Genomic DNA, 17594 nt, shown 5'->3' on the forward strand with positions numbered 1-17594 from the left:
ATCGTGTGTTGAGATAAGCAGCTATCACATCAGCCTATGATGAGCTAAAGCAAGACAAAAACAGATGCCAAAATCCAGCTTTAAGCTCAGATTTCAACCATTAAAGAAAGAGGAAGATAAAATAAAATAAATTAAAAAATAAAAATAAAAAACACCTATATTAAAAATACAACAAAGTAAAATAAAAACAAAACCAGAATTACCAGAAGCTAAATCTCAGTTAGCCAAGAACATGTGTTTAAAAGGTACAAGAAAAAGCTAATCATGACATAAGACTAGAATAGGACAAAACCCTGCTGCTGCAACAAGGAACTCACCTCTTCAAAACTGTCGATCATGAAGAATATATTGGGGTAGCTGATCTTTGACTCTTCTCCTTTGCTGTCCATCGGGTGTTTGCTGGGAGATGCAAACACTTGCTGAGAAATACATGAATTAAAAAGAATACATCTTCTCAGTTAAATGTGCTCAGGAATGGACGCACTGAACACAAGGCAAGCAATACCAAACACCACAGTCCAACACTGCTCAGTCAGCCAATGTTTTCACTTACACTAGGAGATGCTGGCAAAATTGAGCTGACTTCTGAGTACAGACTGTTTTGCAATAATGACAATGTTTGTGAAATCCTTGCATTTTCACATGTGAGTTATCACATACTAGTTGCCCCACAGTAAATATCCCTGCGTGTACCTGACCTCTCACCATCCTGTGGTACAGGAAAGGTATTCTTTTCATTAACAGAGAAAACGACCTTGAGCTGCCTTGAAGTTACTGCAACACACTGTAAAGTAAAACCACGCACAGCAAGAAAGTTACTGGCGAGTAGCTGACCTAACATAATTTGTTTGTAACCTTAATTTCATTGTTATTATTCGCTTAGTACCATAAGATCAACATCACTCAGTAAAATGACGCATGGCCCTCAGGAGGACAAACACTTGGTTGCTCATCCTCATCTTCTGCTTCAGTTTCTTTCTTTATTCGCTGTGCTTCCTCTTGCACCTTCCTCCATCTGAAGCAGTTCCTGAACTCCCTTGGTAACCTCACTCCTCAAAACAACCAATGTTGATAAAGGCTTTAGATTTTATCATTTCAACAAAATTAACAGGCAGGTAAAGAGGGAGAATTCACACCAAGTAGAGTTCTTTGCTTCCAGCTCTGTCTACAAAGCTTTGAGTTAAAGAAACTTGCCAGATCTTAGCCCACTGTGAATGTGTTGAAAGCTCTGAATCCACCCAGATTGTCAGCCTTGTGATGCTCTTGCTAGAATTCATTCAACATGATATAAGGTGAAGGGTAGAATATTAGATATTCCTGAATGTTGCTTTACATAATTTGTACTTTCGAAAACTACATGCACATTCAAATACAGGTTACTATTAGAAAACGTGGCTTCATGACAAGAAACAGCATTAGAAACTAGCAAGACTCCTCAAAGATGACACTTGCACCAATGACTGAAACAAGGACATCTTCCAGGCATCCTTGTTCTCATGCCATGTAAAGCAAAAATAACCCCCCAAATTAATCTCCAGTCAGACACATCTGAGGAAAATACAGTTCACAGAGAGCTTATTGTGAAGCCAATTTGGCCTGCAAAATAACTGAGAGGAAAGTCAGCCTTTTATATGTCACTTTTGTGCCTTAGCTACTCTACTGGTACGAACATAGTAGTTTTGTCGTAGGTCTGGAGTAGCACAGCAAGTCCTATGCCTGAATAGGGCTTCTACCTATTCAACATCTGTTTGCACACTGACATAACATATGCTTTCTGAAGCAAGAGCCATTGGGGCAGTAATACAGATGCAAAAAAGTCAGCTTTTGTTCGTTTAAAACTAGGAGCTTCAATGGTGCACGTTACAATGAAATGTCCTACTGCAAATATGCCTTCCAGACACACAGAATTGCCTTTTCTCTCTCCTGAGATCAACTTAATCATGTTGAAATGTTAATAAGTACTGGTAAGTTTTAATGTGTGCCAATTTTCTCCTAGAAAAGGGGAGAAAAAAAAAATTATCAGCAGTCTCGCATTATAAGCCTCTAGGAATGAGGAAGAGAGCCCCTCCTCCTTTATTCTGAACACTGCCCATGTGCACTGAGGTCTCTGATCCTCATTTTCCTAGTTTTCAAATCTGCATGCAATAATTACAGACTTTTCTCAAAAGAATTTTGCAGAAGTTAACTCGGGTGAAACTTGAACTGGTAAACAGTGGAAACCACAATGAGGAATAAGAGGCTTACATCAGTGGTGTAACGTCATGCCTCAGGAGCACCAGGAGGGAATTATGCACCTAACTAATGGAAATTGCTAATGCAATAATCAGCATTGCTAGTTTTGTTTGTAGGCAAAGCAACAACTGTTTTAAAAGGGTCAAATAAAATTAAAGGGTTAAAAAGCATTGGTTTATTTTATGCGAAGCCACACAAGCAGCTGAATGAGCTAAGGGAATGGAAATGTCTGGGACAAACAACTTTTTAAAGGCAACAGGAGCCTTTTAAAGAAAAAAATCTGCCAACGAGGAGAAGCTGTTGCAAGATCTGCTGGAAAGCTGAGACGAGAAGCCTGGGGTTTCTTTCTTCTTCTTCCTATCCCCTATATGCTTAGTTTTCAGTCTACTCTGCTACGTTAGACCCTGGATTAACTGCATGCTGCACACAAGCAATAGAAGTCTTTGGTGTGGAGGTGGAAGTAATGAGTAGTTTAGCAGAGAAAACAAGTATCTCATAACACAATAAAATGATAAATCACTATCGTCTACCATTTAATAGCCCTACATTTCAGATTTACCCTGAAGACTTCTCATAACTCGGGTCTCGCACAACTTCAGGTTTATGCTCAAACTGGTTAACAATTAAGCATCCTCCTCCTCAGCATTGCCTGCAGCCACCCTCCTCCCTTAAATCCAGTAGTCAAAGACATAAATCTTGAAAGCATGCAGAATTCTTTACAATTTTTTGAGAAGGGCTATAAGGGACATTTAGATGGTTGGTAGGAAATGTCACTAGACAAAGACTTGAGATGCTTCACAAGGACACACCTGCCAGAGCAAAGCCTGAGTACCACTGGCCTGGTTCTGATACAGTTTTTGGGATTAGGTAACACTGGATGCCAGCCTCTTATGCACAGTAATAACAGAGTAATCTCACCTGAGATTTTTTTTTGTGAATGTGAATATCTCCTCCATCGGAGCGTGTACACACAGCACATGTCACCACATAATCCAGCTAAAACAGGGCAGCAGTTAGAGAAATAAAGGTTTAAGAGTTAGAAAAACGAAATATTCATGTGCACAAAGCAGAACACATCTGTCTTAACTCTTTTAGCTGTTTGGCTAAAAAGATGTTTTAGTATCACTGTTTTCTTTATTGTCCTTACTGTACTCAAACTCCTACAATTTTCAAGCCTGTGTTTGTTTGTTAGCTCAGTAATACCAAAATCTTTTGCACAGATGCTTGCCGATGTGCACAACCTATGGGTAAAGAAACTCCTGTCAATAATGTTTAATATGACCGTAATGGTCAGAATAAGCATCACACATTCAACAAGGACATTTTAAGGCAGAATTTTTTCCCTTTTGAAAAGGGAAAAATGGAAACACTAATGCACACAAGCAACAAATTTGAGAAGTTAGAAGCCATTACTGTAGCCTGCCCAACAACCTGAAAAATCTTGTAAGGAGCAAGTGTACTAAATTGGGACAGCAATGCCCAGTTGTAACAGCTTCTCTGAACTCTGACTGTACCAAATGGATTCTGGCTTTACTCAGCATAAAATAAAGGCAGAAACTGCTCTCTGCAGAGAAGTTTTGCAACTACACTTTTGGGAGGAAGGAGGGAGAATGAAAACTATTTTCCAGGATGTGTGCAATAAGCCAGCAGTCTCTCATTCTGAGATTATAACCAACAAAACTTTTAAGGGATTTCAAATGACTATAGTAATATTCAGCTTGCCAAAGTGCCAGTATAATATATGCAATAACTAAACAGCCCATGAGTTAATTAACGAAATATTTTGTGCTAGCTTCATGTTTCCACCACCAAAGAAAAAGCTTTATTAAGTTCTGAGGTCAGCAGCAGCAAACTCCCAGGGTAATACATAACTCCTTTACTGTATTTTCACATAGCAGTTTCCTCTCTCAGCTGCACCAGTACTGTGAACTCTAATGGAAATGTTACTCATCTAACAGTTTCATTACCTCTCAAAAACAATTAAACTTGACAAAGCCTTCCATTTCACAAAACTTTGTTACAGAGCATAATATTCAGCACAGCTTGACTGGATATATTTAAAGTTTTTTGAGGAAAGCTATTAGGATTCTACTGAAAAATAAACATCTTAGCTTGCGTTCATTTAGACTCAAAGGCAAAATCAAAACCACATTTTCTTTCTATCCTTCAGAAATGTCCAAATTCCTCAAGCTAGGGAGCAAAGGGGACAGATCAAAGCCTTCCCTGAAACCTCTCTAAAATAAATAGTCCATGAAAACTATACAAGCATCACTCTTACCTTCTGTAGGATGAGGTTCAAGTAGACACTCTCTTCCCAGTCAATGTCAGGGTCTCCCAGGCCAGGAAGCTTCTTAGAATCTCTCCGGTAAACTTCAACTTCAATCTGCTAAGAAAATATCACATGTCCTTGAAAAACAGTACCTGAAAGTACCTATCTGCAAACATAAAACTGAAACAAGAAGCTGCTTTTTCCCTGTATTTTTCTGTCAGGATTAGATTTTGTACACCTTGGAGGGTCAGCCTTCATGATAGGCTTTTATGGAAGCTGGGGAGACAGGGGACATGACAAACAGGGGAGAAAAGCTAGTCTGTGCAGTGGAATCTCTGTTTCGGACAGTAGCTTCATTTATTTCTTATGATGGGTTTGTTTTAGCAAAAATGAAATTAAAAAAAATTGCTATCCTCACACATATGTACTTCTCAACGCAATCCTTTGGAACCAAATACATCACCACTCTATTGCTCAACACTCTCTAGCTGGTAGCTGCTGCTTGTTCCCAGGTGTGGTGGGAGACTCTGGAGAATGAAGTGCACTAATTAATGTCTCATAGAAGACATTTTTGGTACCGTTACCCCTTGTCCTATCACTGCACACCTCGATAAAGAGCTCCTCCCTACCTTTCCTGTAGCCCCCTTTCAGTACTGGAAGGGTTCGATAGGGTCTCCCCAGAGCCTTTTCTTCTCTAGGCTAAACACAACCCCAACTCTCTCAGCCTGTCCTGATAGCAGAGGTACTCCAGCCCTCTGATCATCTTCTTGGCCCTCCTTGGACTCACTCTAACGGATCCATGTACTGAGGACTCCACATCTGAAAGCAGTATTCCAGCTGGGGTCTCATGAAAGCAGAGTAAAGAGGGGGAATTACTTTCCTCGACCTGCTGGTCACACTTCTTTCGATGCAGCCCAGGATATGGTTGGTTTTCTGGGCTGCAAGTGCACACTGCTGACTCATGCTGAGCCTCTCATCCACCAGCACCCTCAAGTCCTTCTTTTCAGGGATAGTCTCAATCCCTTCTCCACCCAGCCTGTGCTTGGGATTGGCCCAGTATAAAACTAGACTTGATGTAGTACACAGAGTTAAACAGTAGCTTGACACTTTACAAAAAAAACCCTGCAGCACAGCTGAATCTCCAAACTGGTACATAATACAAAGCAGGGTGACAAGTAGCACACTTAACACGTGTCAAAGCTATGTGCCACCCTGACAAACACCTGGCAAAGCATTTGTTTTCTCTTTGTTTGTCAAGTATCTTCTTTTTGTTAACACAGTAACATACTTTAAGAGACGTTTAAATGACATCTGCAATATTGTGACCAGTTAGGTTCACTGCCTTGCTTGCAATGATGTTTTTTTTGCTTTGGCTGGGGCAGATAAGTAAGTAAAGTTCAGCCCTGTTAGAAAACAGATTGTCATAAAAGTCAGAATATGTGAATTAAATCAAATGCAATAAGATTAAACTCTATAGTAACTGTGTATTTATTTCAGATTTTCTGGAAAGCATAAAGCTACAAGACCAATATATAATGAAGGAACAGTGAAACAACACAATATTTCAGCATTGGCATCATCGTCAGATAACATGAAAGTTGAAAGCACTTTTTTATTTATTTACAACTATCTTTTAAAAATGCCTATCGACATTCTCTTGTTTTATTTTTATTTCTTCTAAAGTTCCTAACCATGAACTTTTCTGCCGGTGACATAATCACACAAACTAATGAGAGTTACTGTAAAAAAAACTAAGACGTAAGCAGCTGAGGGAAATAGTGTAATTTAAATTAATCTCTAAATAAACAAATGTGATATTTGCACTTTCCTGCCTAAAAGAAAAGAAACATCACATTTGCAAGATTCCGGAAATACCTTGTGAAAAAAAGGACAACCACTCTCCAAAAGAAGGATGCAGCAACAGGGCTGGGTGAAGGCAGGACTGAGTAACTGCAGGGCAGAACTTCAGCTCTAACTAATGCCAGAGTGAGAGCTTCTGTGCTCAGCAGACACCACCCCAGCCTCTTTTGCCTCCTTATCCATGAGGCTTTTATTTTAGTCCAGACAGATTTTAATAATCTCTTAATAATAAAGTTTAAACCTCCCTTTGCAGAAGCTGGCCACTAATGTTTTCTGATGGTGAAATTAATTCACACTCTGAACAACTACTTCCCAGCAAATACAAAGCCACTGCACAACAAGTTCAGGGTACACCTCACCATTTTGTCACCGATAATGACAGAAAAAGCACCTCTCCTTACTCACCTGTACCAGGTGCTACAAGCTGTGGGTCAGGGCACAGCAGATCACTGTGAATGACGGCCACAGCTGCCCCCTGAGACAATCTATTCCATATGAAATTAATTTAGGCTATTTACTTTTTCTTGCCAGGCAATAAACTGCACGGGGGTACAGATCTGTGTTCAACTGGGCAGGACAGGAGCAACCTGTTCCCAGAGAGAAGGAGCCATAAGCAGCCAGAAGTGACAGAGGCAGAACTTGTCCCACACCAGAAAGGCAGAAAATGGACTTCCAAATGCTCTCCACGGTGCTGGCATCTGCTGGATGCGTTTTGCCGCTCCTGTTCATGTCCACCTAAGTGTCCTCGGTGAGTGCCCAGGGAGCAAAGCAGCCCTACCCAACACTAAAGCAATAGCAGTTACACCAAGAAGCCAGCATTTGCTTCAGTAGCCAGTAGTTTCCGATGCCTGACTTTCTACACCACTGAAGGATCTGCTTTATAAAACACAAGCCCTCATCAGGGTGCTATAACAAGCAGCACCATCACACCCCACCTGACTGTTAATGCACTTCACAGTGTAGGCACCCACATTACAAGTCACTTTGGGAAAAAATCTCACCCCTTGTCTCACGAATACCTCTATCTGCAACACTTCTTTTACTCATTTCTAAACAATTCTTCCAGAAATAGCACCCATAAGGCACCCTGGCACAAAGAAAAGTGCTGAATCTAGGTTGGCCAAAACAAACAGCACTTTCCAAGGACTCTATTCCCCATGCAAGTGCTGTAGCTCACAAATTCATCTCGGCTATCCTCTACTGCCATAGTGCTGGATGGGCAAAGGTGGCCATGCAGTATCACCTGGAATAAAACAAGAGGCTTGATTCAACTCATAGCAAATGATCCTGCTGCCACTGGCACATGGTGCAGTCTCAGGGGGAAAAGGGATGGGGGAAAGCCTGGGGATGATTCCATTTGGACCCTACACCCACTTGTTCAGTATTAGCTAATAAAGGAGGCGTCCAAACCACAAAAAAAAAAAAAGAAAGAAACCAACAAAAAAACCCAACCCAAACCAAAAACCTTCAAACAAAGAATTCAGACACAAGTTTTCACCACTTTGTATACATCATGTCTATCACTATTGTTTAAAATCAGCAACCTAAACTACTTGGCAGGCTAACTTAATTTGTCCATATCCCTAGGAAGCTTGCTCAGCATCTGCATGCTTATCTTCCTTGTAATACGTACAAGCAACATATGTGCCAAGAATGCAGAAGCAAAACATGAAACCTCAGGAAGACTCATTACTCAGGTTTCTTATGTGCTAAAGAATTGCAGTTGTAAGATCACATAAATACTGTAAAAGTAGCTACCTTTAAAGAAAATCCCTTGATGCCAGTTATTTAACTCTGAAGCAAAAAAAAAATCAAGGGATAAGTACTAACCTTTTAAATTCAAGTGAATAATTTCAAGTGAGTGTAGGCATTTGGGATCGACAGCATGGGAAACAAGACCAATGTGTGTTCAGTCCTCTAAGCGCTCAGACATCAACAGATAGGAGTGCTGTTAAAACCTCAATATGCTCCCAGTAATACAAATCATTACGTGAATTTAGGTCAATGTTGCCAGTGCTGAGCACAGCATTTCCTAAATGTAGAGAAACACCTGCCTCACAGAAGTGCAACCTTATATTTACATCGAAATCACATGGTAAATGTGAGCCTCTTTTTTTTCACTATATAAAATAATATATATATCAAAATACAAATATACCTCAAATAATTAAAATATAATTTCTTAGTGTATCTCATGCTTTCCATCAGAACACCGTTTCATGATATTTTAGGCTTAATTCATGTCATGTTTGGCTTTCTGGAGTTAAGAAATGATATGGACTGGAGAACATGCTGGATTTCAGACAGCTGAGTCCTCCCAAGAAAAGAAATCTGTCTCAGACACAGATCCAGGAGACACTGGGTCTTTTTCCAGATCTGCTGCTGATTCACTTGGCCATGCCTCACCTCTGTGCTTGTTTATCTGGCTTTGGATTAGACATGCCTTCCTGCAGTCATGAAAAGTTATTAATAGAAAGTCCTACATATTAATTACTTATTCCCAGTGATATCCAATAGCCAACCTGGATATTTCCTCATACAAACCAAGATGATGATCCTTTTACAGTTTCAGCAAGCAGAAATCCATTACGGCACTTTATAAACAATTACATCAGCTAAGCTGACCTCCTATGCATCACAGATATTTTTACCCTGTTACTTCTTCACAAAGCCCCGTTAATCACATTTGACCAGGCAGTGCCTAGGAAAATACTTGATTTTGATAACTTGTTCCAGTGATTAATCATCTTCCTGGCTGAAAGTGTGCAACTTCATTTAATTCATCTGTTTTCCTTTTGCCAGTCTCTGGTTCTTGTCATGCCTATTTCCACGATGTTAAGCTCAGGTTTGGGGATTTTTTTTAGTCATTTGTTAACCTTTAGGATACACCAGAGAGAATTTCTTTAGGTGGTGTCATAGCAGGGTAGCTCTGCACATCTTGTGCTCCTTTTGCATCCTTCCAGTATTTCACCGGTACTGGAGGTTTCCGGTACCAGCACGGCATTCATGTACACAGTACATGCTCTTACAACTCCCTCGGGATTGCACTTCTTCTGCACTGCAACACGATCATATGCTAAATAACTCACACTCTTGTGCCTTGCCTGCCCTTTCCAGAGCCTGTGTGCACTCCTGACACTGAAATAGTAAACTACACTAATAAATGGATTCACATTTGTCAGGGATCAGGCTGCACAGTCCCATGGTCATGCCCTCATTGTAATCTATGCAGCGTCGATGTGTGTCACCTGCAAATCTGAATCCACTGTAATTTTATAATCCCTGTTGCTGATCTCTGCAGAACCTCCTTACAAACACCTCCAACCAGCGTCCTTTCCTCCTGTACCTGCTCCATCTCACTGTTCCTGCTAGCCAGGATCCTTACCTTTTCTCAGCCCGTTTATTTTCCACACATGGCAAACGTTCTTGGTACCTTCTGACAGAGCTCTCGCACACTAGTCAAGCTATGGTCCATCTCTAGGACGTCAAGAGCTTCTGTGCCACAGTGCTTGTGCCTACTCTGGAGAGACAGAGGTTCTGGAGAGCCCCACAGCTACTCCTGCCTGCTGCTATTCCCACCTACAAAACACTTTGTTACTGAAACTGTTGGCAGGAGCTATTATTTGCACAAAAGGAAGATCTTAAGTGCAGAGGAGAAAAGTGTCTATGAACACTGATGTATTTTATTCATAGAAATATATCTTTCGGAGATGTATATATTGTGGACTGGTTATCTTTACAAAAGAAGTCAAAGAATCACAGATCTTATTCTAGAAAACAATACAACACTTATGTTAGTTGTTTTGTTGGAGAGCTGGAACATTTTTAACATAAAATCAAGAAAAAAGCATCTGAGATCCCATTCTAGGTTTAAAACCTTTGTGATAAACTGGATACTTTTCCCATCACGCCTATTTGCCCTGCAAAACCTCCCGCATATGATTTATCTTTTTAATTGATATTAATAATATTAACACCAGGACATTTAGTACCTCTCCTAAAAAAAAACCCTCACTCAGGAGAGTATTAATTCTATATAGTTCCCAAGGCATTAGAACTGTTTGATGAGATCTGTGTGAACCAAAAATCACCTTATTTGCACAGCTCAGTGCATAAGCCTTTGAAAAACTCCTGAAAAGAAACGTACAAGCAAAACCGATACAGGCTGTCAGTGGGGCAGCATGGAAAGCATGGAGTAATAAGAAGAGGCTTTACAAGAAGCACTATTTTGTTTGCATTCAGAAGCCAGCCGACAAGAAAAAGCTGATTCTGGTTTGCTATTAAAAAGTAGTCTAACGGGATTACAGGTCTATTTAGTAGTAACACGACTTTGCAGGGCTTTTTTTACAGACCACATTCACTAAAAAGCAGTAAAGGGGAAGAGGTTAAATCTGAAAAGGGAGAGGAAGATGATCAGCAGCGAATAAATGCAATAGTTTTTCCACAATACAAGTACAGCAAGGAACTACTCCTACCATCTCCAGAGCCAGTTGCAATGCACAGCCTGAAATTTGAATTTTAGGATTTTACATTGATACATTTGGTTCAGAAGATCAGGAACAACTGGCCAAAGAAAAAAGGTTTATTTCAAACACTGGTCCATCTTCTAAAAAAAAGCAGAATCAACTCCCAGCATGCACCCACCAGTGCAGTTTTAAAAGACTATTATGAAGCCTAGTAGTTTTCAACATTAGAAGCATCTCTCACATTTGTCCACTTATTTCCTTTTAATAATCTTCCCTGTAGCAAAAAGGTATAATTCCAAAATGCTATCTTAGGTACCAATCAAATTAAATGATCTTTCTAAATTCACTAACCAAAGGAACTAATGTCCTTCTCTCTCATACTTCAGATACACTTCCAAACACAGTCCTAGTTAATTCTGCTCTTTTTTTTTTTTTTTTTCCCTGCATTATCTACAGATAATGCTTTACTTCCTTGCACTTAAAAATCTTTTCAGCACTGAGGTATGTTTAAGTAAATCATGTAACCCAGATGGACAAGAACAGAGCAAACTGGTATTGCTAGCATAGCATGCCTCCAACTTCTCAACATCAGTTTACTCTTAGACACCTAATATTTTGTACCACCAGAGGCACTTATTTAAGCACCAAATCACAAAGCTGGGCTTGTTGTGTGACATCCTGTCCCCTCAACCCAGCACCTAAACCTACAGCAGTAGGAAAACAGATCGCTTTAGTACTGTTATCCATGTAGCTGCAACAGTATGAGCCTGGCACAAGTCAGCAACTTGAGATGTTAGGTTTTTTAGTTCCATTTAAGCAGTTTCACACACAGCAGCAGCACCATGTGTGAAGTTCGAAGTAAGGAGTTGTTTCACAAACTGCAGGCAGTCACAGACACGCGTACCCCATCCAAGAAGAGGTGTTGGTTCTCCAGAACACAGGGCAACAGAAGAGCTCATCCATGCAGGTGTGATACTCAGCTACTTTCATGTAAGACTCCTACACAATCAATAATGGGCGCTCTTCAAAAACGAAATCCTAGCAGCTAAGGAGCAAGCCATCCCCATGTTCTGGAAAAAGAGCCATCAGGGGAAAAAAACAGCTTGGTTGAGTAGGAAGATCTTGAGAGGCATCAAAAAGAAGAGGAATGTCTGCGACCTTTGGTTGACAGCCAACTGAACATGAGCCAGCAATGTGCCCAGGTGGCCAAGAAGGCCAACGGCATCTTGGCTTCTATCAGAAACGGCGTGACCAGCAGGTCCAGGGAGGTTATTGTCCAACCTAGTGATTCTATGATTCTGTGATTCTATGACAAATACCATGCTGCACAGGCTATTTGGTTATAAATTTGGGCCGTGAAAGAACATAAATTTTGCCAGTATAAACAATCACTATAAGACTTTTATCTTAAGGGAAAAAAAGATGTCTTTGAAAAAGTTACGGAAAATATTTAAAGTAGAACGAAGAAGTGGTGCTAAACACTAAAGACCAGCCATCAAGCAATGTCAGGACAAAAATAACTTATAGTTAACTATAACTGCAATGTTAATGTTAATTGCAGCTATATTCCAGACAGAGCATTAAAACCCCTTTTCCTTCTGGATCCTGTGAACACGTACAAATAACTTGAAACACTTTATACAGCACCAATAGTGTTACTGTGCTGATGTAAAGCTGTGACTACAGCAGCTTTTTATTAGAACCAATTAGTCAGACAGCAAGAACAAACTTTGGGTCATAACTAGTCATGTATGGCTGCTGTTGCCAAAAAAAACTAACGTATTTTTCCCTAACCTACGCAAAGACATCAATTCTCACTCCCAAATCTCAGCTCTCCAGCAACCTGAAAACACAGCACCTTCAATGGATTCTCAAAGTTCAATGTACTTCAACTTCTGCATCATGTCCATCACTAATGCCACCAAGGCTGTCATTGATACAAATGCATTTTGAAGGCAGTAATCAAGCTGTAACAAACTATTGGAATGTTTAGAAGAGTCCTAAAATAGGCATTAAGATAAAAATCCAGATCCTCTGAAAGAACTATACCTCCATTAGAATGCAAACAATATAGGGCATTCCCCTTCTGTGTTTTACTTTCACTGTAGATCCCTTCAAATCCTAATAGTGTTAGGCTTGTTCCTAACACTGTTAAATAGAAGAATAAAATTACATCCACACCCCCTCTTAACTTTCAGAATACAACTTAAAGATGTAGCAACTTTAGATTTTGGATCAGCCTCTCAAATGCTTCAAGCTAATTTAATACAGTGGTGATGGCAAAAGGAAGGGTTATATTGATATCTGCACCTAAAAAAAAGTATTGAAGAAAAAAAATCCAATAAGCTCTATGACTCTGATTGAATGCAGAACACTCTACCTGGGCCTGAACATTTTATAGTATTTTTACCAACAGGTGTCAGGTCTGAGATTAGCAGATACTAGATAGATTCAGCCCAAGCAAGAGCTACCCAGTACCACAAGAGGGTTTGAGTGCAGTGATTCTTGCTCTTGAGGAAGGAGTGGAGGTAATTCATAAAGAAAAGAAAAGGTGGAAAACAAGACTGCTGTCTGAAATGCAACAGTAATACAGATACGTGTGACAAATATTAAAATCTTGACAAGATCTCCGTCTTTAGCACCTCCTCTAGCTCATCAGAGTAAGGCTGGCTGCGCTGAGAAAGACCTGCCAGAAAATGTCCACATTTGCCCTGCAGTGTGAAGCTGCCGTTACAACAGCGTTCACTTCTTTGGGCAAAGACTCCTCATCTCTAAAGCAATGAGATGCGGGTCATTCCTTGCTTCCTTTCCTTGCCTACATGCTAGAATGTATCAACAATATGATGTAATGCAGAAGGAAAAGACAGTATCCCAGGAGCTGCCAGGACTCCAGGAACAGGCACAGAAATAGGGCATTTAAATCAGAAAAAGAGAGTGAACCACCATGAACAGCATGGAGGTCACTACTCTAACCTCCACAGACTTTGGCCTCACGTGTATTTAACAAGCTAGGAGAAGTCACAATAGCAGACCCATATACAAAGCAGTGTTTTTGTGTTTTGTAACAGGCTGCCAAGCATCATTGTAGAATACACACCAGATAAGACAACATGAACTGATCTGACCAAATCACCCATGAAAATCCATCTGCTCACTCATCCGGTTGGCATCGACAGACCTGTCTCTATTAAATAGGAAGAAAATCAAAGAAGTCTGGTATTTTCTGGAGCATGCAGACAATCCCTATGGGAAGGGTGCATCCCTAGTCCTGTCACACAGAGAAGCTGCAGAAGGGACAATGATACTCACGACAGATTACGTTATAAGCCTTGCCTTGAATATTTATATCCAAGATAATATCTAAAAGGGGACAACTGTATTTAACAATGCAACAATGTACTAAAACAAAAAAGAAAGATTATTTCAGAGCCTTCTGCTGAGGATTACAGCTACTGTAATTTTCACTGGCAGTAACTGTAGAGGACATCAAGAAGAAAGACCTCTGAAACAAAATTCCAGTTCCCTTTTCCAGGATACTATTAATTATTTAGAAGCTGCACCTGATCCTCAAGAAGAAAGCACTCCAAAACAGAAGTCCAGTTCCCTTTTTCCCAATACTATTAATTATTTAGAAGTTGCACTTGATCCTCCTGGAACTGCACTCTGGTGCCCACATAAAGGCAGCATAATGCCCAACAGGACAACACCCACCTTAGCTACAAAGCTGAAACAAAGCCTACTGCAATACAGTAACTTTACTAACTGTTTTGTGCAACAGGCAAAGTTCAGCTACAGACAAAACCACCAATTTCCTAAATATTTGCTTTGATATTAATTACTTAGAACTTTGATTATACCACTCTGGCATAATCAAAAGCCAAACTGACAGAAGGAGCAGTAAATTATTTTAAAAGCTGACAGTACTTTCTAGTATCTCTGGATAAACCAGACCAGCAAAAAGATATTCCAGACTCCAGTGTTTTGCAGAGGTTCCTTCAAATGTCCAAACGGGACAAGTTGCACACCCAACAGCTGCTGCTCAACTTTTCCATGATGTAGTTACCCATGAAAGTCTAATCACAGCTTTGGACTCCTTCTTCCATTTGTTAGCATGAGAAATGCTGGGTGACTGTAACTTCTGCTACTCATTCATGACATACAGGCAAGAAACTTTGCAGCCCAGATCATCGCTTTTTCAGCAGCATCCAGTGGCAGGATGGTGAGTACTGCGGTGGGGTGGCCATCTGAGGCAGTGGGGCCACTGCCACTCAAAAGTATCCTTTTGAGATGGGAAAAGCCCAGGAAAACGCAGGCAGAAGTGGGGCCAGTGGTGCTCAGATCCTGACACGCGGCAGCGGACGATCCCAAAAATGATCGATGATCCCAAAAAGCAGTATTTAGGCCCTACCTCTGCCAACACCATGCTGACATTTAGCATCAACATTGAACTTGGAAGATTTATTTCAAATGCTGCATGCGTTTGTAGGCAAGGACACACAAGGGTGTTTGCAGGTGGAAAAGGAGCCTTGGAGAAGGGCAGTTAGCCTAGAGAAGAGGAGGCTGTCTACAACTACTTGAAAGGAGGTTGTAGAGAGCTGGGTGCTGGTCTCTTTGCCCAAGTGATCGGCGATAGGATGAGAGAGAATAGCCTCAAGCTGTGCAGAGGAGGTTCAGATTGGACATTAGAAAAAAATCCTTCACCAAAAGGGTTATCAAGCACTGGAACAGGCTGCCTAGGGAGCTGATTGAGTCCCCATCCCTGGAGGTGTTCAAAAGACGGGTAGATGAACTGCTTAGGCATATGATTTAGTAGTGGACAGGCACAGTTGGACTTGATGTCAAAGGTCTTTTCCAATCAAGTGATTCTGGGATCCTACGATCCTTTTTCATCATCCAAGTAGCAGGATGGCTGATGACACGTGAAAGATGTTGTAGCAGGAGACACAGTTCCTACTCCAGTCCATACTAATCACAGAGAGTTCACAGATAGCTACCAGTAAAGAACACTTTGTTCTATGACTAGGTCTGAACCGAACTGTAAATTCTAAAGTCAGACCCCATTTATCTCTAATGAGACAAGAGTAAAAGGCATGCAGGGCAATCTATCGCATCAGTCAGCAGCTAAAAGAGCACCTTCCTCCCTCTTCAAAGACAAAACCACCCTCTTGTAATCTTTGCACTTCACCAATCTATAGCAGAAAATACTGTTTGTCTCCTTAATTTGAGCCAACACACAAAACACTACTTTTTCAGACTCTGCACTGACTTGAGATTGCTATTTCTCACTAAAGTCGCATTTTCTATCTTCATTATTACATAAGTTTATAGTTCAATTTTAAAGAAATGACCTTAAAATTACTTATAGCTTGCACAAAAGTAATTCTTGATCACAAGGAATTCCTACCAAACAATCTGTTTCATTCTTTTCAATGAGAACAAGACACTCCTCCTTCTGGATCAGCAAATCAGTCAAAGGAAACAAATACTAAGCCTATACATCTAACAAGTCTACACATCCAACCGTTTCCAGTATCCGTATGTTGCACACGAATCTTAAGTGATAAAAAGAGTAAGCAAATTATAAAAATGAGAAAAAGCTAATGGAACTCACAGAGTTAAAAGTTGACTTCAACCAATAACAGCTGAAACTATTTCTGTGAAAACAAACCAGAAAGTCTAGTTCTGTCTTTGCAATTCTAGCAATAACAGAAGAGGTGTAAAAGATTAAGAAAAGTGCAAGTTGTTCAAACTACTGAAATGGTCTGAATGCTTGATGATGCTCATCAAACAAACATGGGGAAAGCAACAACATGAAATCATAAAGACACACAGAGTGTGGAAACTTTTCTGCCAGCATAGCTCAGACACCAAGAAAGCCACCATAGCTGTGGCTAAGCAAGGCAACTCTGGGAGTTAAAACATGCTGGCAAGCTATCAGCAAGGCAAGAAATCACTGAGAGATACAACGTAATCCTACCTGCTACCTGACACTTGTACTCCCTGAATCAGGTGAACTTTCATGCCCTAATTAAAATGCTAAATACACCTGCTAAATTAGCTTCCAAAAATTGGAAGGACAGGAACATGTGTGACTATTTAAGCATTATCAAACATGGCCATAGACCACAGAGTAATCAATATCTTCAGAGTTAACACGTTGATCACTGTTACCTTGTTCTTGTAGTATTATTTCCCAGCCCTTCTAAAGCTGTCTCTAAAATGCCACAAGTGCCTGAAGCAACATGCAGTGTGCCTCCTGCAGAATACAGTCAGCAAAAGGCTTGTTACATAAGTAATGAAGGTAGCAGTAAAGACATGGGAGAAATAAGATCACAGAATGCTAATAATTAATTGTATTTTTTGATTAGAGGCAGCCAGCACGGTTTCACCAGGGGAAAGTCCTGCCTGACCAACCTAGTGGCATTCTATGATGGGGTAACCACATGGGAAAAGCAATGGATGTGATCTATCTGGACTTCTGTAAAGTCCCCTACAACATCCTTCTCTCTAAACTGGGGAGATATGTATTTGACAAGTGGACTGTTCGGTGGATAATGTTTGGATGGTCACATTCAGAGAGTAGGGGTCAACGGCCTGATGTCCGGATGGAGATCCATGACAAGAGGTGTCCCCTCAGGGACCTGTATTGGGACCAGTGCTGTTTAATATTTTCACCACGGATATAGACAGCGACATCGAGTGCACCCTCAGCAAGTTCGCAGATGACAATAAGCTGAGTGGTGCAGTTGCCACAGCAGAAGGACAGG

The 17594-nt window shown here is 40.6% G+C and overlaps 1 protein-coding gene across 2 annotated transcripts in view; it reads right to left on the minus strand.

Moving 5' to 3' along the window:
- The window catches only part of KIAA0930 (KIAA0930 ortholog), a 78677-nt gene that overhangs the window by 16619 nt on the left and 44464 nt on the right, over window positions 1-17594 (minus strand). The window contains exons 3-5 of one of the 2 annotated variants that reach the window (XM_054051514.1): window positions 4511-4615; window positions 3151-3228; window positions 318-419 (exon numbers count right to left, since the gene is read on the minus strand). In XM_054051514.1, the coding sequence (XP_053907489.1) occupies window positions 318-419; window positions 3151-3228; window positions 4511-4615 (285 nt within the window). Of the gene's footprint in view, window positions 1-317; window positions 420-3150; window positions 3229-4510; window positions 4619-17594 lie in introns of both variants that reach the window. The other variant, XM_054051505.1, reaches the window with a different exon arrangement.

The sequence above is a fragment of the Cuculus canorus genome, chromosome 1, assembly GCF_017976375.1.
Source record: "Cuculus canorus isolate bCucCan1 chromosome 1, bCucCan1.pri, whole genome shotgun sequence".
NCBI lineage: Eukaryota > Metazoa > Chordata > Aves > Cuculiformes > Cuculidae > Cuculus > Cuculus canorus.